This window comes from Candoia aspera, chromosome 7 (genome assembly GCF_035149785.1).
Source record: "Candoia aspera isolate rCanAsp1 chromosome 7, rCanAsp1.hap2, whole genome shotgun sequence".
In the NCBI taxonomy this organism is placed as follows: Eukaryota; Metazoa; Chordata; class Lepidosauria; order Squamata; family Boidae; genus Candoia; species Candoia aspera.
In genome coordinates, this window is record NC_086159.1 from 73424994 (window position 1) to 73445730 (window position 20737).

At 38.4% G+C, this 20737-nt stretch overlaps 1 protein-coding gene across 1 annotated transcript in view; it reads right to left on the minus strand.

Annotated features, from left to right (window-relative positions):
- The window catches only part of CACNA2D1 (calcium voltage-gated channel auxiliary subunit alpha2delta 1), a 416604-nt gene that overhangs the window by 134644 nt on the left and 261223 nt on the right, over positions 1-20737 (minus strand). The window contains exon 6 of the mRNA XM_063308113.1: positions 14657-14786. Within this exon, the coding sequence (XP_063164183.1) occupies positions 14657-14786 (130 nt within the window). The remainder of the gene's footprint in view (positions 1-14656; positions 14787-20737) is intronic.

The following is a 20737-nucleotide window of genomic DNA, read 5'->3' on the forward strand; positions in this document are numbered from 1 at the left end:
AAACATTTGCATATATTTTCAAAGTAATTCATAACAGCTGTCCTCCAAAATAGGATATTATTATTATTATTATTATTATTATTATTCCATGTTTTAGAAAGGAGCAGAGGCTGAGAGAATGAAAAAATGTGTGCATGCAGATGCCGACATCCTTCTTTCACACAGGTTAATAGTCTCTTGAGCCAAACGGCAATAGTCAAAATATGAAAGTCAGCCAAGTATTAAAATTATCCAGGTTGGGAAACACGGCAATAGCAAACATTTATACTTGCTTTAATACTTGGCTGACATTCATAGTTTAGCTATTGCCAGATGGCTCAAGAGAATATTAATCTGTGAGCAATACAGACAGTAGATAAAGGAGTCCAGCTGTGATCACACGAAGCCATCTTGACTTTTTTGAAGCCTTCCCCTATGGACACCCCTGCCACTAATTTAAAGATAGGGCAACTTTAGCTTGTATGTAAAGCTAGAATTAGAAAGTTTATTTACCTAGCTCTCTTTTGGAGGAATTATTATTCCAGGAAACTTTAATCTTAACTTACCTATCATGTCTACTTGCTTCTCATAGTTATAACTCCTTAGTAACAGAATGCTACCTCCAAATCAGTGGTTACCTGGTAGAATATAATGCTCCATTCATTTTCAGCCTTTAAGCTATCACAAAAGATTATGTTCTATTAATTTGTTGTCTATGAAGGCCATGTATCCTAACAGTCAGAAATCACGCTGAGACGAGGAGTAGATCTCTAGTGTTTATTACTGCTACATCAAACAGAATCCTAACAAACTGAAGAAGCGTGGGAAAAACCCAGACAGGTAAACCCCAAAAGTTAAGGGGGTCTGATCTGTGTCTCTTTGAATGGCTGCTTAATTCCTCAGTACTACGCATGCGTTTTCCCCCCTGGATAGAGGCCCCCTCCTGCTCACAATCAGTACTCATGACACCATGGCTGTTATGAGTTAACTTTCTCTCTGATTTTCCATTGAGTGGTTAAATATCATTCACTAACTTCTCCTTCCTTCTATAGTGTGCGGGTTCTTATCTTTCAGGATTTTTATCCCCAATCCCCAAATAGTTTAGTTTAAAACATCTCTAATTAATCTGAACAAGCTTTGGTCATACATATTTTTACTACTCTTTTTGAAGTGCAATATTACGCTTCTGAAAAAGTCTATGCATCCTATCAATATCTACCACCAAGATGCACCTAATCTACAGAACTCCTTGCCATATTACTTCGATAGTTTGGTGAATTCTTCGGAGAAGGCTTGAGAAAGGAATGCTGTCCATTCAGGTTAGGGTCTGTAAGTTGATGATAAATTATTGGCTAAAAATCCATTTTTTTTCCAGTGGGTTTGACCACTCTAGTCCGAACAGATAACTTATCTTCACCCTAGAAGCAGGTGGTAGAATATAAGTGTCATGGTTCCTGTTCCAATGTTCCTGAAACATCGTAACAAGTCTCCATGCCATGTTGGTCCTGACACGTGTTGCTGGACAGGACAGGGCTGCTATTAGTTCATACCAGGCAGAGAGATAGATGATGTGAGTGTGAAGGAATTCATGTTTGGGCTATCTTGCCTGGCCAAGGCTGTTACCCGGAGATTGCCTGCAACCATTCTGAACACCTTCAGAGGAATGGAGTTGCACTGGCAATGTGGGGAGGGGACTGGGATCACTTGTGGTTTAATTGGGAGAAATCCCACGCTTTTGGTATTCTCAGCTTTGCCTGTGTTTCTGCATACTATTCATCATTAAATTAGATTTCCATAGACCTCTATGTGGGTCTGGTTATAGATTAATAGGCAGGCATTACATAAAGCTGAGAATACCAAAAGCGTGGGATTTCTCCCAATTAAACCACAAGTGATCCCAGACCCCTCCCCGCATTGCCAGTGCAACTCCATTCCTCTGCAGGTGTTCAGAACGGTTGCAGGCAATCTCCGGGTAACGACCTTGGCCAGGCAAGACAGCCCAAACATGAATTCCTTCACACTCGCCTCATCAGCCTTCCTGCCTGGTATGAATTAATAGCAGCCCCGTCCTGTTCAGCAACACGTGTCAGGACCAACATGGCATGGAGACTTGTTACGATGTTTCAGGAACATTGGAACAGGAACCATGACATTCTGCCCCCCTAAAAAGAAAAGAAAACTAAAAATAAATAAGGTTAATGCTCCTGCTTTAGTTTTCATGTTGCCTATCCTGCTAAACCGCATGCATAATAGGCTTTTCTGTGCATTAACCTTATTTGCTAAATCTAGCCTTCCCTAAGTTGAGGATCACATTCTTTAAAGCTAGATTCAATATTTTTCCACCTGCACTTCTTCAAGGCAGGTATAATAAAATCCCTATTGCTGAGCGTATTTTCCCATGTGGTGAAGAAGAGGTTGAAACCATCTCACACGTACTGTTACACTGTACATTTTATAGGGACATTAGGTCAATCTACATTTTGCCTCTAATAGATAAATTCCCTGGGAATCCAGATAATTTTTACGTGAACCATCTTCTTCAGGGTCTAGAACCGTACATTACATATGCAATAGCCAAACTGTTGCTGCAAAGAAAATAAGACAAAACTGGCTAAAAAAGTAATTCCCTTGTTTTAAATATTACTTTTAAATTGAAATATCTTAAGTAATAAATGGTTAGGGGATATATACTTTTATTTTTTATTTTATACTTATGTTTTAGATTCAGACTACCTGGGTAACAAATGTATTAATACAGTAACAGAGGAGTGAGTGCTATATTATTATGTGATCTATTTTATTAGTTGGGGGACGCGGTGGCGCTGCGGGTTAAACCGCTGAGCTGTCGATCGGAAGGTCGGCGGTTCGAAACCGCGCGGCGGGGTGAGCTCCCGTTGCTCGTCCCAGCTCCTGCTCACCTAGCAGTTCGAAAACATGCAAATGTGAGTAGATCAATAGGTACCGCTTCGGCGGGAAGGTAACGGCGTTCCGAGTCGTCATGCTGGCCACATGACCCGGAAGTGTCTATGACAACGCCGGCTCCAAGGCTTAGAAACGGAGATGAGCACCGCCCCCTAGAGTCGGATTCGACTGGACTTTACGTCAAGGGAAACCTTTACCTTTACCTTAGTATATTATTGCATTTCTTTGTTTTATTTTTTCTCCTTTTAAATTTTGCTGGTCGTTGACCGAATAAATATTGTATTGTATTGCTTAATATTTTTTATTCTATTATGTTTTACTTATTAATTTAAAACCCATTCAGTCAAGGCTTCTCTAAGTGGTTACAAAAGCAACAGCAATAACAACAGTAACACACAATAACAGAAATACAATTTAATATCACAGTAAAAAGTATAAGTAATATTGGGTTTCTGGTGCCAGAAGTTCTATAGCACTGAATTTCCAAAAGCCTTCTGAAACAGCCAAGTTTTTAGGAGCTTCCAGAAGACCAAGAGAATGAAAGCTACTCTTTATCTGGGGGTTAAACTCTTCCAGAAGAGGGGGGTTCCCACAAATAATCCCCACTTTGAGGATCCTTCCTGTTGCACCTCTTCATAGCTAGGGATCTTCATAGCAGGGATTCCCTCTGTCCTTGGATTGGACAGGCAGAATCTATATGTGATTGATAGATATAGGGCCTTATGGGTGATAACCAATACTAATTACAGTTGGAAGTATACTGGCAGCCAGTGCAGTACACATTCAATAGCACTTTTTATGGATGGGATGGATGGGATGGAAGGATGGAAGGGACAAAGACAAAAGACAAAAGACTCCTCCTCACTCTGGTCTATAGACAATAGAATTTGAAAATGGTGAAAGTGGTGGGATCTTCTCAGACATTTTTGCAAGGGCAACAACATTTCAAGAAAGGTTAGGTAGAAAAGTAGTTGTTGGTCTGCTGTTCCTCTGTATAACCATCTTTCTTTGTCTCCTGAATGCTCTGGGTCAATGTCAGGATCTAATATTCTAATTTAGCAGGAGAGAATGGTGACCAGATACTACTCCCTCATGCTAAACACTTTCTTTTCCCTCCAACTCATATGCACTTTCTTGTCTGGGCTGTTATTAGAACAGGGATGGGTAATCCATAGCTAATGCCCCAGTGCAATGTTTGTAACCCTTGGGTTTTCCAGCATCATACTTCCATAATCCAATGGTGCAATTTTGAATTTAGACTAATTTTCTTTTATATATGAACATAGATATTTTACTCATAGCCTCTACAGCCCTGAGGGGCATATGATTAATATAGAAAAAGTGTAGACCCCAAGAATAAACTAAAAAAATAAAAAATAAACATCCATCCTTCCATTGGAGGGTTAATCAGGGTGAAATCTATACAACTTCAAGTTATATCTGGAAATTAAATCTGCTGCTCTCACCTTCCCCCTCCTCAGCATAATGAATGGCAGGCAAAGCTACCCAATGAAGACCCCAGCTCATCACCTAATACCAAATGACCTATTGGCCATCAGACACTGATGATACGGCTGCCTCTTAAGATTAGTCTAGGTCATTAAGAAAATACTTCCAGATACTGTTTGGTTGGAGACAGACAAGAACAAACATCTGTCAGAACTGGGGTGGGGGGTGGGGGTGGAGATAGAAAGGGAAAGAGAGAGATGTGGCAGAATTATACAAAGATTTGTAGAAAAAATAATAATGATACTTATCAATCATGTTAGGAAGGGAATGCATATTTTCAAAGAAAAATCTGGGTGCACCTGAGAACAAAGTAAGTTTCCAGAATTTGGTTCAATTACTTTATGCAGGGGGTGATTAATGCTGCATGATGTGTCCAAATCAATTAAGACTTAAATACGAACTGTCAATTCATCATAATGATATCACTGCCGGTCCTTGCTGGATCATTTTTATGAGCTGCTTTTTTATCTATTATGTACATACGCAAAGGCATTTCTAATGCTCCTAGTGAGACAGTATTAAAAAAATTATCTTGAAACTCGATTAATATTCTAGTCAATCTGCGTATACACAATTAAGATTAATTATGACTTCTGATAAAGTAAGAGCTGTGTTTCACAGACTCAGGACTCTTTAGAAGCATTCTTTAATGCCAAGATCAGTAATGGTGGATTACTTGAACGGAGGTGTTCTTGCTTTCACTATTAGCCCTTGGTTTTGCTTCAGAACACATACTTGGTTCATACAGGTCAATTCTGAGAACTGACTGGTGTAAATTGAGTACATGTACTAAAGTATAGGTGGGCACACTCTACTGTTGTAGAACATACCCAACAATAATCTGCAATACGTTACAGGGAGGGAGGGAGGAAGATCAAACTTCAAAAGCATACAAACAAAAGGAAAACTGAAGCATTATAAACAGCCATCCACACAATTTGTCCAAACCAACTATTTTATGCATGCAGTCTCCATCCATGACAAAAGTCCCCAGTAATCTCTGAAATAAATTGTTCCATTGCAATCCTCGTGAGATTGCCTTAAATACATCAGATGTCACATCCACATTATCTTTCATCTCATGGATGTTCTTCACTCTCTTGAAACCAATCAATCTGTCTGAAGAGTGGCAATAACTGCCTTTTCAGTGGAGGGGTTTTGTGATTGATACTGCCACAATCTATACAGTCCAACAAAATGTTGATCTAAACAGACTTGTGGCTGCTCTCCCAGATTGTATGGGCACTCCACAAACTAAGTCCTTTGGGTACCCTCTCAGTTAGTCAATAGATAAATTCTGGTCTCAATTGCCAGAAAAGTCCAAATGGCTTTTGTTTACAAATGGGCTGGGTTTAACATGCACTAGTTATAACAGGAATGTTTTGAGGGAAGGATTAAATTTGAAAGATGCAAATGTTTCATTTATGTGCATCTTATTCCCTGCCAATTATCCCCCTTTTTTTCAACTAAAGAAGAAAAATTTGGGGAAAAGATTATGAATTAATATCCAAAAATATTGATCCAATAAATAGAGCACTTTGATCTAATATCAACTTGAAATATTGAAGTAAGAAGCCAAAGTGAATTTTTGGCTTAGCTGAACAGGTTCATAGCGTTGTATGCAATATATGTAAAAGAAACATTTGAACTAGACATGACACTGTATTACTTTTCAACTTCAGCATTGTGCTAGCTTCAGAGCCATTTGTAGAGTACACATTGCCAAAGGTTTTATGACCACAGATTTCTCAAATTCCATTAAAGGAAACTTGTACATAATATTCCAAGAGTGAATGCCTCAAAGAGTACATTGCTCTTGAATATTGGACTAGCGTTCTGTAATAAAATTTCTTAGTTGTTTGGTGTCCAATCTATTTCGTTGAGACTGGAGCTAATAATCTTAGCCATACCAAATTTCATCTTACTCACAAGCTGCCAATATTCTACAATTTCTTTCCTTGATGAGTTTGTGTAATGTTCTATAACTGGTTTTAACCGTTATCACATTTTAACTATATAGTTAACAATTGATTTTAATTATAATTTGGGTTGAAAATCAGAAACCTGTGTAGTTTAATAAGCAATATTATATGTTATGATGTATATGTTTGACATTCATTGGTGTATTGTACGAAAACAATCTTATGTAGTAGGGCATAGTTTTCCTCTACCTTTGCTTTTGGAAATAAAGGTTTATTAATGTGGGTTGCTAAGATGGCTTGGCTTCAGATGTTAATTGTCTCCTGAGCATGTCTAGAAGACAAGGTTATAGTTCCAAATAGATTTCCTTGGGAGTAAGCCTCCTTAGAGACAGTGTGATTCCTTTAGAAACCTCTGAGTAAGTGACAATATTTTTTTCCCTCTATACATGTAAATACAATGCAATTCTTATTTATTTAACTGGGAGTAATCTCCACTGTACTTTACTCCTGAGTAGACTTGTATAAAATTTGCTATTTCATATATTTTAGGTGCTGAATCAGTTCAGGAAAAAGATAGGATGTTTTAAAGAAAATGAGCTTTTTTTTTTTCCTTTTGCTTTAGAACCTGGTTTAGGTTGGCACAGATAAACACAGCCATAGGCATTGCCACTTATATCCTTGGACAGAAGGGAAAATTTTCAGATATCCAGCAGCTTGTTCAGCATCATATGTTAGTCCTTCGATTTGATTCAGGGTCACCACAGACCATAGAATGAGAAACATACTTCTGGCAATTTTCTCTAACTTCTAACATTGGCATTCCTGAAGCAAACTCTTTAAAACACAGCTCTGAAATAATAGATATACAAGAGAAGAATTACAAAATAAATTGCCTTCTTCCATTACTCTCTTCTCATCATCTCATTCAACCCCTCTGCTACAGTCTCTGTAATGCCTGATCCATCTGTCTCAGTCAACCTTCTTTCAGAGGCTGTTCTAAATTTGGAATTTCATCATTTCTTACCTTCCACTTCTGATAATCTGCCACTCTTTGTACCTATCACAAGGAACCAGCCAATCCATCTACCACTAACTGAAAGAAACAAGATTACACTATCACCCATTTCTTTTATTATACATCCATGTTTGCTCTTCTGTAGGCAGAAGTTAGCTTTGTTTGCCTATTTATTACTTTTGCTCACAAGCAGAGCAATATGTGCCCCTACAAATATATAACTATATATAAATGAAATGAATAAATATAAAATATAATTATATAGGGTCTAAAATATAGGAAAATGATCTGAAGGTACATAATAGGTATAGTTCTATGAGGCTGACCAAGGTTGTTGAGCGGCTTAAAATTAGTAGAATTTCTATAACTGTGTATGCAGACACTTCTGAATCCCTTTGAAGATTGCCAAGGCATACCTCTAACGCACAGGCAGGCAATGTGTTTGCATGGGGAGTTTGCATGGGGAGTCTGCATATCCCGTTGATAGCAGTTGGCTTTGCAATGTAAATTGTATGATATTCCAGAGGATGTTCGTTAAGTCTGCTCTGTAAAATTCATCACCAAATGGCTGCTTTGAAAAAATGTTTGCAGTTGCTTTCCCACCACTCCCAAAAGTATCTAAGACTGAAAAGATCATAATTGATATGTACAATAAGGTACTGTGGGGGATCAAAAGACCTCTGAGATTTTGCTGTAGTCTGGCTACATTAATCAAAGGAAGCAGATATAACGCATGCTGAATGTCTGATGGAAACAAAGAGAATCAGTGAGGAAAATAAGCAAATACTACAGAACGATTTATCCTCTCTCACCTTCTTTGTTTTTACACTTACAGTCCATGAATGAATGCATCATAGCTCTTAATATCATAATCTTGAGCCCACCATCAATTAAATAACCTGCTCAAACATAAGCTCTGGAAGAAGATTGAAAAAGGTTCACCTTGCAGCTTATGACAAGAAAACACACAATCTACACAGGGGCATCAGTGGTGTGTGTGTTGGTGTGTGTGGTGTGGTGTTGAAAAAAATCAAGATGGCAGCTGCAACTACACGTTCAAAGTCCTTCCTTTTGTCTATACATTGCTCACACATTCAATTTGAAGCAGCCCCCATGGATGCCACTGCTTGTAGGGAAGTGTGAAAAACAAATGGGTTGCTTTAATAAATAGCAGAGAATTGCTGGCTTCCCAAGTGTTCACAGGCCTAAGAAATCATTTTTGTTAATATGTGATTCTGTTCTAGCCCTTCAGAATCTATGCTGAAAATATTTGGGCAGGGAAGGTGGTCAAGCAGTGACTCTATTCTCAGGGAAAAGGTAACTATCCATCCATTCTGGGTGTGTTTATATTTACACTAAAAGTGGAAGGAAGTACCACTAATTTCCTTTAACTGGCATGCAGAGTGTGTAACACCATATGATAGTCCAAGAGTCATTATAAGTGTCCAAGAGGAATGATGCTTTGTCACATCAGGAAGTAATAAAGTGAGGGGTGGGAGGAAAAATATGGTCCTAATGCCATAATGCAAGCTACAGAATACATTTAACATGTGTATGGGGATCTTGTTTATTCAGAACACTGTCCCAGTCTGCAATTCTTTATAGGCTATTGTTCAACTGTCAACAGAATGCCCCAAGTGATTAACTAGTGGACTAGTGGGCACTATCCTTTAAAACAGGAGGGAGGATGCATCATACCAGATACACATAGACATTAATTGTGATTTTAACACAGGAGTGACAAATGCAGATTGCGCAGATGTGACAATTCTCAATTGCACAGCAGCTACTCATGGGAAATTAGACACTAATTATGTTTGGTATGAGCAACATGGTTTTTAAAGAGCATTCATAACATTAATAGGAGTTTCTACCAATCCCCAACTCAATCTAATTAAGCAAAAACAGCTAGCGCATCTTTAATTTATCAGAATTGTTGCTCGGTCAAATAAAATCCACTATAAATAGGACAGGAAAATGCAAGAGTTAAAACATTTCAAGCCTGCTTCCTAATGTCAACAATGATTGGATTTAACTGTAACATGTTAATGATTTAATGTATTTAACGTGTTTGGAAAGGCTGTAAGGAAGAACATTTCACTGACTTCTGTTTTAGATTAACCATAGTTTAGGGTTCAGATGTCACACTAATCTGAGGTTAATCTAAAGAGAAAAAAAATGAAATTTGCTTTCCTTCCAAAGATTAGAAAGGAAGTCTAACATAATTTGCATTCTTCGGCAATATAAATAATAAATAAATTCAGTCCAGAAGGAAACCTGTAGGAAGTAGATGGGGATGGTTTAAACATAATTAAAAATGGTTAGGACCAATTAAAACAAATGAAGCCAGTCAAAAGTGTCTGACCCCAATACAAAACCAAATTAAGAAAATATTAGGTAACTAATTACCTTTCCTTAACTTAAACTAAGAGAATACACCTTCCTCCAAATTCTTCTAAAATCCTAAAATTCAAATTCTAGCCTGTCACGTGTTAACCTGGAATTTTGAAAAATCAAGATCTTTCAGTATGTCACAACCAAAAGCATCTAGTTTCTACCAGAATTTTGAATATTTTGATGTTAGACTGTGGGGCAACTTATATCTACAGTATTATGAAATGTGGGTTCCAACTTGCTCCTAGCTGTGTCTCACTCAAGTCAGTAGGGTATGGTTTAAAAAATGCATTGCACCTTAAAAAATGGGCAGAGCTTCAATTGTACTGCCATGGCCACCATCTTGACTTTTTCTACCATGCCCTGCGGGCACCTCCAGTCCAGTTTCTTACATAGGGTAGAACGTGCATATTCTAAAACAGAATCCATAAACACAGATCTGAGGCTGTGGCTGTTTTTAATATCTGTTTTACTAAGCATTTACAAAGAAGACATTTATTTTGACAACCTAATCATGGTAAGGTATGTAATAAATACTCTGTTTGAACTAAAAAAAAATCAAAACCAATAGGCTTTTAAAAATATGCTTTTATACAGGTGGTAACTGATTAGTGCAAATGTAGCCATAACTTTTCAAAACAAAGTTATTTTATATCCAATGAGAAAGTTCTCTAAGGTAAAAATGCTGACAATTACAGCCTTAGATACTGTTTCTTCTGCCTGTCAAATATTTGATAATTAAGGGACCTGTATTTCTTTGCCTTTCAAGAAGAAAAATAAAGCAATTATTGCTTACATTTTTCTCCATTTACTGCTTATGTTCATAGGTATGGAAATTTTGGTTCTAAGCACTCAGCCTTTCAGACCAAACTTCTACTCACTGTTCCAAAAATTCCAGAAACTGCTCCTTCATGCTTATAAAATGGCTTCCTGGACAGTATATTTCAAATCTAGTGCATGATGTATAAGCCTGCCATCTTTCATGTTCAAAACATGATCTACCTTCCATCACAACTTCTTTCCTATTCAAACTCTATCTAGAGGAGCAATCCATTTGTCCATATGGTAAAATTATATTGAATATTCATGCTGAAAGGTTTCCCCACTAACTTACTATTTTTGCATTATGTGCTTAATGAAAGTGTATGTCAGCCTGAAAAGTCAGAATTAAATTAAAATATTTCAAGTGAGATTTTACCTATGAATCATCTCTCTCTCTCCTACTCCACTCCAGAATATAAATTAGCCTTTCAGAAATAATCAAAGTTCTCATAATAACTAGTTGAATACCTAAAATATCAGCGGTTTCCACTCTAATCCAGCAATTACAGTGCACCTTTAAGTGAATAAAGTCAGAATCATAGAATAATCCTCCAAATTTGATGTGCTGCCAGAGAAATTGCATTCAACTCTCTCTCCACCCACTGCTTTTGACATTAATGTTTCTACTTGGGTAATAATTAGAGATACAGACACACACAATCAGGGAAAACTTTAAATAAATACAAGTCAAGTTAGGGTCTACAATTCACCATAAGATTTCCATAGAGCCTGGAGATGACAGAATTAAAGGACGTTTCCAAAATTATATTTGTAAATCTGAAAGAGCATCACATTTATTCCTTATGGGTTTCATCCAACCCATTACTCCCTCTATGCATTCTTGAAGGCTTCAATGGCCACTGTCTTTATGCCATAAATTGGATACCACACCATTGATTTATTTCAATAATTTCTATCTTCCCCCTTTGGCAGCCTTGTCTACCTGAAAAAGTATGAAATCACTGAAGAATGGGAGAATAGGATAATTCTTCTATTCTGTATTATACTGTATCTTTATCCAGCACTATCACACCATCAAAGAAGTGTTGAAGTGCATAAAACCGGTCATGTCACTAGAAGGAAAAATAACAAAACTTAGACTTGGTTACTTCAGTCATGTCGTGAGATCAACATCGTTGGAGAAAGATGTTATGCTTGGAACGGTCAGGGGCAAAAGACGACTAGGATGCCAAAGAACTCGCTGTTTGGATGTAATCAAGGCAGACAGGACAAAATATAAAGCAACTGAAAGAAGCTGTACAAGATCGGAAATCATGGAGAGAGCTGGCTTACAGAATCACCAAAGGTCAGATACGACTGAATGGATAATTAGATTCAATTCGATCACACCATCTTAATGGAGTCTACATTCCAGGATAAGTATAGTAGTCATCCAGACAGATAACCTTTGCTTGATAATGAAGCCCTTTAGGACAGTCACTCATGTCCTGGTCATCTCATGATTGGGTCACTACAAAGTGCTGTATATCAGGCTATCTATACACCCTTGAAGACAATCTGGAAGCTACAACTGGTCCAGAATGCAGCAGCATGGCCAATGTGGCATAATGCTCATGTGATTCCACTGCTCCATGAGCTGCACTGGTTACCAGTTAGCTTCTAGGTACAATTCAAGGTCCTGATTATGACCTTTAAAGCTCCACACAGCATAGGGCCTGGCTCATCTCCAATTGTTTCTGCCTGCCTGATACATGTACTCCAAGTCCTGTCAATTAAACAGTGTCATCTTACAGGACCAAGGAAACACACTTCCTCTGCTGTTGTGCCTGCCCTCTGGAATGGCATCCCCCCAAAGATTTCACAACTACCACCCTTATGGCATTCAGGAAACTATTAAAAGCCTGGTAGTTCTCCAGGCCCTGGGACAGGGTAATTGCAGAGCCCCCTTTAGTTATGCTTGGTTTATGGTTGGGAATATTGTTCCCCTGGTTGGTCAGGATCTCTTTTTATATGTATAGTTTTTTGTTTTAATCTTTTTTATTCAAGGAGTTGAGCTGCCTTGAAATTTGAAAAAGACAGACAGTCTAATTAACACGTATTATAAATGGACGTACTAATCAGGGACAGTTCCTACTTCCTAAATAGACAGAGACTGAGACCACCTTTGAATTTATTGGCATATAAGCCTTATGTTGGTTAGTCCTGAAGGTGCTCCCATATTCTGTGTATACTTTGTAAAGTAAAGGTAAAGGTTTCCCTTGACGTAAAGTCCAGTCGAGTCCGACTCTAGGGGGCGGTGCTCATCTCCGTTTCTAAGCCTTGGAGCCGGCGTTGTCCATAGGACACTTCCGGGTCATGTGGCCAGCATGACTCACGGAACGCCGTTACCTTCCCGCCGAAGCGGTACCAATTAATCTACTCACATTTGCATGTTTTCGAACTGCTTGGTGTGCAGGAGCTGGGATTAACAACGGGAGCTCACCCCACCGCGCGGTTTCGAACCGCCGACCTTCCGATCGACAGCTCAGCGGTTTAATACAGGTTTTGTCCCCTGTCTTCTTAGTTCCTGTCACTGCTATCCTTTCAATGGCCTTCAGAATGATACCCTGGTCATTGGGCTAATGATACTTTAATGATTCTTGAGGATTCAGCTACCTGAGGATGCAAAATCTATGATTACATGACTCCATCAGGCACATCCATGAAGAAGACTGCTCTTTCATGTGCCAAAGCTGCTTTTTCTCCCTATTTCTTGGGGTAGAAATAGATTTTTCTTTCTCTCTTCCTGCTATGAACAGCATTCCTTACTAAAGGTAGTCCTCACTTAATGACCATTCATTTTGTGACAGTTCAGACTTACACCAGTGCTGGGAAAACCGACTTACAATCGGTCCTCACACTTACGACTGCCACAGCATCCCCGCACTCAAGTGATCACAATTTGGGTGCTTGGCAACCAGTTCACATTTATGACCATCGCAGAATCCCATGGTCTCATGATCACTATTTTCAACCTCCCCAGCTGGCATCTGGCAAGCAAAATCAATGGGGAACCACACGCCTGAGGTGATTCACTTAACAACTGCAGCAAAAAGGTCGTAAAACTGGGTTGGATTTGTTTAATGACCGCTTCACTTAGAAACCAGAATTCTGGTCCCAATTGTGGTTGTTAAGTGAGAACTACCAGTATGTAACTTGGTAGAGGCTCTGCATTTGCCAAAAATGGGTGGTACTATAACCCTATTTTTTAATCTCTCTCTGCCACTTCCACTACTGTCTTTACTTCCTAGCAGGGAGTTGGGAAGGAATAAACTGATTTTTCATAGGAGGCTGTTGAAGTTCACCAGATGACCATAAGCTGTCCAATCTTGTTTTAGGATGAAAGTTTTCAATATTTTCATTAGCCGACATTACACCCTCCTCTTAGCTTTTAAACTGACAAAGCAAAAGCTACTGCAAAATCATCTAGCAGAGCAGGACAAAAAACCCTTCGGGGTGGGGTTAGAATATGTTTGATTCTTGGAGTGAACGTACACAGCAGCCTTAGGAAGCATCAGGGATGTATCATTCACTTCAGTGGCATTTTTTTCTGAGTAGACTTGTACAGAATGGTCGCTGAGAAGTTACAAATGCCTCATTTGGATCAGTGAAATTCATAAAGCTGTGCTACACTGAATTACAAAGGGAAAATCTGTGAGCTTCCGTAGACATCCTATTAACTGCACAGTGAATTCTTATCTGAACAGGGGTAGGAGGGGTGTGCATTATGGACCAGTGTCCTCTGAATCATAAAGTAAGTCGTCAAGGAGACTTACATCCTTTCTGCCATAGTGCCATTCCAAAAAGGATGCAAAAGATGGCATCAGCAAGCAATGCATGACATTTACATAATGACATCATCCCCCAACTGATGTTAGCACAGAAAATTGATCTGCTCCATGCAGAGTCTGTTGTCTTACCTGTTTGTCTGCCCAGATGAAATGTTCATGCCTGTGTTTGTGTGTGCGCGCGTGTGTGTAGGAAAGGGGAAATTTCAAGAAAAATATCCATGCAATATTAGAAACAAAGACAAAGCTACATCCTTCAGGAATGGGATATTGAAGAAAATTACATGAGTTTCCTCCATACTTACAGCCATCATATATATCAGTTGGAATATGGACAGCAGCATGTTGGTATGATGTCTGGCGACCAAAGAGAGGATCCTCTTCAAACACAGGTTTGATTCTCTGGCTACCAGTTTCATTCTCATTTCTTCCAGACTTTTCAAGAAGGGGGGAAAAAGGGAGCAAAATATTAAAATATAATACATAATGTGTAAATATAAATTACACCTGCTATCTGGGGACAGGCCAGATCTAAGTACATAGAACTTGATTACTTCATGCTATAGATGTAGAATATGCTGCATGCTTCCCAATGTACAACACTATGGATGGGTTCTTTAAGGAAAAAGATTTGAGCCCCATTCTCTGTTTCATATGCCAATTTCCACTGAACATGATTTTATTATTATTTCAACTGAAGCTGGAAAGAAATAGTTCCTCCTACTTTTTTGTAGTCCCAATAAAATGTTCTGCCCTACAATATTCTCTATAACTCATACATTAAGAACTGGATGTTTGAATACCTCCTGACTCTATGTCAGTTCCCAGCATGCACCCCCTATTTAGTGGGATGCAAACAACAATATGTGAACTTGGAAGGTGATCTCTAAATTGGGAATCCTAGCTTGCATAGAAGAACATGGAAATAGAAGAGGTGGCAAAGGACTTTGATTGTGCTTATAGCATACTGGTCCAAATGTCCCAAAATTGACCAAAACCATTCTTACTGTTAGCAGGAATTGCTGCGTGGGGCATGAAGACAACTAAGTCTGTAGTCTGGTCTCCACCTTCCCTAGATTACTAATTCAATTATGTGAAACAATCATCTTTTGACCAAATTATGATGAGTGCCAGGGGAAAATTATGGTATACTCAAGCTTGTGATTTGCAATGTATGAGGAACAAATAATTAAAAAAAAACATGATTAATAAATGATAGGAAAGGAAGAAAATGATATGTTGCTTATCTTGTGAAACTAAGAGAAAAGGGGAAGAGGTAATAGATGTGAATGAAGGTAGTCTAATCTTGTGAGGCAGATTTGATGAATGCATTCAGGAAAATGAAGGTGTAGGGTTAGTTATGAATGAATGAGCTAAAATGCACGTCCAAAAACATGAATTGGTATCACATAGGTTGTTGTGGACACATGCAAAAACAGGAATCCATAGGTTAGTGTTAGTTGCATTTTATGCTCCTGTGAATGTGTTAATGAAAGAAGCAGAGATGAGGTGTGTGGGGGTGGGGGTGGGGGAAATGTGTAACATTCTGAACAAATGTGATTCAACAGAAAAATGAATGGGTGGATAGGCATGACAGGAAAGAGTTAAAAATTTTATTGATTCATTTGGAGACCCAACACTGAATGAGAATGGTGACCAGAGATATTCACATGACAAATGAATGAATGTAAATTTGAAAATATGATTTATGTGATTGTTTATAATGAAAGAGTGACAGAATAAGTGAAGTATGCAGGGAAAAAGAATTATATTACAGAGTGCCACAGAAGTGTGTAGAGTTACACTAATGGGAAGTTTGAAAATGATGCTTGGTGAAATGATGAATCAAAAAAGGCTGTGGGTGAGAAAAATGCATTTAAGAGAATGATTGCTGCAAAATGTGGATCAGAGAAAGATATAATGTAATGTATATATAGAGAAAAAGATAGTTGAAAAGAACAAAGAGAGCATGAAACTATTACAAGTAAAAGCAGCAGGAAAAATGCAGAGTAAATCTGATTTAAAAAAAAATATATTTTTGAAGTGAGTGAAGAGGATTAGGACCCTCCAGAAGAGTGAATGCGCTTAAAAATAAAAAAATGAAATAATTGAGCTGTAACTGAAATGAAGGGTTACTGGAGATTGCATGGGAATGATAATGATATAATGAAGACTGGAACTGAAATGAATATGATAAATGTTAGTGTAAGAAACCTGATGATAGGAAGTCATGCTGGGAGAATGCTGAAAAATGGTAAGGCTGCAGGTGTAGTTGGTATAACTGGATACATGTTAAACTAGAGATGTGCTTGCTTATTGAATGGCTATCTAATTTGTTTTGCATGCATGAAGACAGTACTTGTGTCTGATAATTGAAAAATGTTCTTATTGATAAGAGGAAGGGAAAGGTAGCAAAAATGAATGCAGGAATTATAGGAGAATTTTTTAAAGTTTCCAATTATTCACTGGTATGGAGTTGAAAGTTGGTTGCTGAATGGGATAACTGTCATGAGTACTGATGGTGAGCAGGAGGGGGCCCCTATCCAGGGGGGAAAACGCATGCTTAATTTAGAGAATTTGAGCTGTCATTCAAAGAAACCCAGAACAGACCCGCCTTGACTTTTGGGGTTTATCTGTCTGGGTTTTCCCACACTTCTTCAGGTTGGTAGGATTTTCCTGTCTACAATAGCAGTAATAAAACTCTAGAGACTTCCGCCTCATCTCGGTGTGGTCTTTGCTTAGTCAGGACAATAACAGTAGCATATGACGGAAGGAAGGAACAAATGAGAAAATAGAATGCTTAGATAGTCATTTAACATTGAGCAGAGAATAAAACATGGATGGGCAATGGCCTCTTACAGTAGTTGTTTCATATGTTTATAAACATTTAACTAGTGTCTATGGTGGCATTAGAGATGTGATGTCCAGAGACATGGCAATAAGAATAAAAGGCAATTCATGAAGTCCTCGCTTACTGACCACTCATTAAGCAACTGTTCAAACTTACGATGGCGCTGAAAAAGGAGACTTATGACCAGTCCTTGAAGTTGCAGCCATCGCAGCATCCCCATGGTCACGTGATCACAATTCAGACACTTGGCAACTGGCATACATTTATGATAGTTGCAGTGTCCCATGGTCACATGATCACCATTTTCAACCTTCATAGCCAGCTTCTGACAGGCAAAGTAAATGGGGAAGCTGGCAGGAAGTTGCCAGTCACCATCACATGATGTCATGTTTAACAACTGCAGTCAGAACTGATATCATAAGTCAATGTGGTCACGTGATGCTTAACAATCGTGCCACTTAGCGACAGAGTTGCTGGTCCCAATTGTGGTTGGTAAGTGAGGACTACCTGTATACAGAAATGGCAGAAATAAAGCTTACAGGAATGGAAAGTGAATGGTGTTGGTCTATGCTAGATTAAGATATATTTTTCCTTTCTTTTCCTTTCCTTTTTTACTTCCTGCCTTTAATATCTTCTACTCACTAGTTGTTATACCTTTTCTGCACTTGATGTAATGTGGCTTACTCTGAAAGGGAATAGCATGGCTGGCATGTATGCCTATGTGTAGGTATGTATATAATTGAAATCAAATCAATCAATCAATCAAATGTTCACATACTATTGAAAAAAATAAAGGTTTGCAGGGAGTGAGAAGCAAAAGTTTTTTCCTGGAAATGTTTTATATTCCTCACAGTGGTGCCACAAAGGAAGTGGTGTTTGATAGGGTAAAATGGATTCTTAACAGAGTTGCGTTAACGTAAAATTGGCCCAGACATCATATTGTCAAAAAAACATCTGCTGTATCTTTTTATGGTCTGACAGTGCATTTATAGCAATTTGCATTTTCTTGATTTGCTTTGTTTGCTAACTGACGTCCAGAGATTTTTAATTAGAGGGGGAAGCAAGGGCGAATCCTTGCCTCCCTATGTGTGAAGGTCCCAGTTCATTCTTTTTCTTTCCTTTACGCAGTTATGCAGGCAATATCTTTAATGTCATATGCCATTTTATTTAGCTTTATTCACAGACAGTAGAGCCTCGTGTGGCGCAGAGTGTTAGGTGGCACTATTGCAAGTGAAACTCTCCCCATGACCTGAGTTCGATCCCAGTGGAAGCTGGATTCTTGGGTACCTGGCTCAGGTCGACTCAGCCTCCCATCCTTCCAAGGTTGGTAAAATGAGTACCCAGCCTGCTGGGGGAAAGGTAATTATGACTGGGGAAGGCAATGGCAAACCCCCCCACTCTATAGTTTGCCAAGAAAACATTGCGAAAGCAGCATCCCACAAAGAGTCAGAAAATGACTTTCTTTCTATTCACAAGCAGAGAGCAGAGAGCATCTGTGGCAAGAGAATACATGTACCAAAAGAAGGGATTGAGAGCAAATAACCATTGCCCTATACATGGTACAAAAATAGATGAAAAGTCCTGAAGCTAGAACATGGACTACATGATTTTCAATTAATAAAAATTAAAGCAACCATATGAAAACAACCTCATGGGGAAAATCTATCTATGTGGTTGCTAAGAGTCAACACTGAATTAATGGCACATAATCAATCAATTAAAACAACCTCTTTGCAAGTTAAGAAGGAGTACTGTAAAGCAGGAAACAGAATACATTAGACCAGGGTTTCTCCACTAGGGTTCCATGAAACCCTAGGGTTCCGTGAGAGGTCACTAGGGGTTGCTTGGGAGGTCAAGATTTATTTAAAAAACTATTTCAAATTCAGGCAACTTCACATTAAAGAGGTAAGTTTCATTTTTTATGTGTAGTTTAAGAACACTGTTAATGCATATATAGAGGCCTACACATGAAACAAATATAACAATTTTGTAACTGCTGCTCTAAATTTTTCAGGCAGGGGTTCCCCGAAGCCTGAAAAATAATTATAGGGTTCCTCCAGGGTCAAAGGGCTGAGAAAGGCTGTAGTAGACCCCTTCTTCTTCTGTAGATGTTATCTTCAGAGAAAGGATGTATTGATTTACAAAGAAAGGAGCATTTCAGTTTGGTATTCCCCCCACCCCACTGGCATGGGTGATTTAGTTCACTCTAGTATTTTCATTCCCAGGCGACGTGGGAAGATTTACGAATTACAGGAAGGGTAATTTCAGATACCACAGTAAACTCTCAGTGGATGGAGCAATCACTGCTTAGTCCATGTCAATTTTTCACAGATTTAAACATAAATCAATTCCATCCAATTTCCACTTTAGCCAGCGTTTTTTTAAAAACTGCACAAAAAATTATGTATTGATCTGCATTGTTTCTCCTTGTATCTATATTTTGTACATAATCTTTGAACTAGCAACTGCACTGCTGCAAACATCAATAATGGTTTTTACTGAAACATGTTTGTTAGTCCAAGGACTATGAATTAGGTCCGTTAGCTTAAAGATGGCTCAGTGGCTGAGCCTGCTGCATACTACAGTGTTGGTTTCTTCTATCTACATGTAAGCTCTTTATATAGGATTATAAAAGGATTTAACTTTCATATTTTGTCCAGCCCTACTTCTCAAGTGAATTTTGAATTTGTTTGGTGAAGGCAGGGTCTAAACTGCAGAATCTAATCTGCAGCACGGAAAAAGATTGTTCAGCACTTTATTTGGGTCAGCAGCTGAAATGATAAAAATTTTAAAAGTAACCCTAAAGTTGCTATTTGACCCAGCTGATGCTTCACTTCACTTCTGAAATTCATTGAATTGTCACTAGCATTCTCAGATAACTAGCTATTTTAATTCTTTCAATGAGGGACCAACAATGATTTGTTGAAACGAGTTAGGGGCCATGCAGGTATTCTTTTGATAAATATCCAAACATTCATTTTCTATTAAAAGCAGCACTAAATTTCCACCGAATATGGAAAAACAATCTGGGAAAATTATCAACTGATCTCCCCTCTAAGAGAACTTCACCCAAAAGTAAAGGTACTATCTAAACATTGTAGCTTTTTTTTTCTGGAACCCATGGGGAACTCAAAGTGAGGGGACAAGAAGACCATTCATTCAATTGCAGCCCTTCTTTTTCCACCTTCTTCCATTGAGATGGGAGGTTTCAAGAAGAATCATGAGAATTGTATACTGAGGTCAGCTCCCAGGCTGATCTGGGAACTTAAATAAATCAGTGTTCTAAACTGTGATGGCTAACATTCCAGTGAACAAGTACAGTTTCACTTTAACTTCTCCACATGCCCAGAAGAATTCTTAAATGGGGCGATAGCTTAAAAGTATTATGAATGGTGTGATCTTCAATTTGCTCCACCTCCAGCTTTACTACATTTCAAACACATCATGGCTAATCCACATCAACACTGCTTTCCCCCTCAGCTCTCTTGTTTTAAAAAAAAACCACACTCACAATCCACACATTCATTCTTTTTTT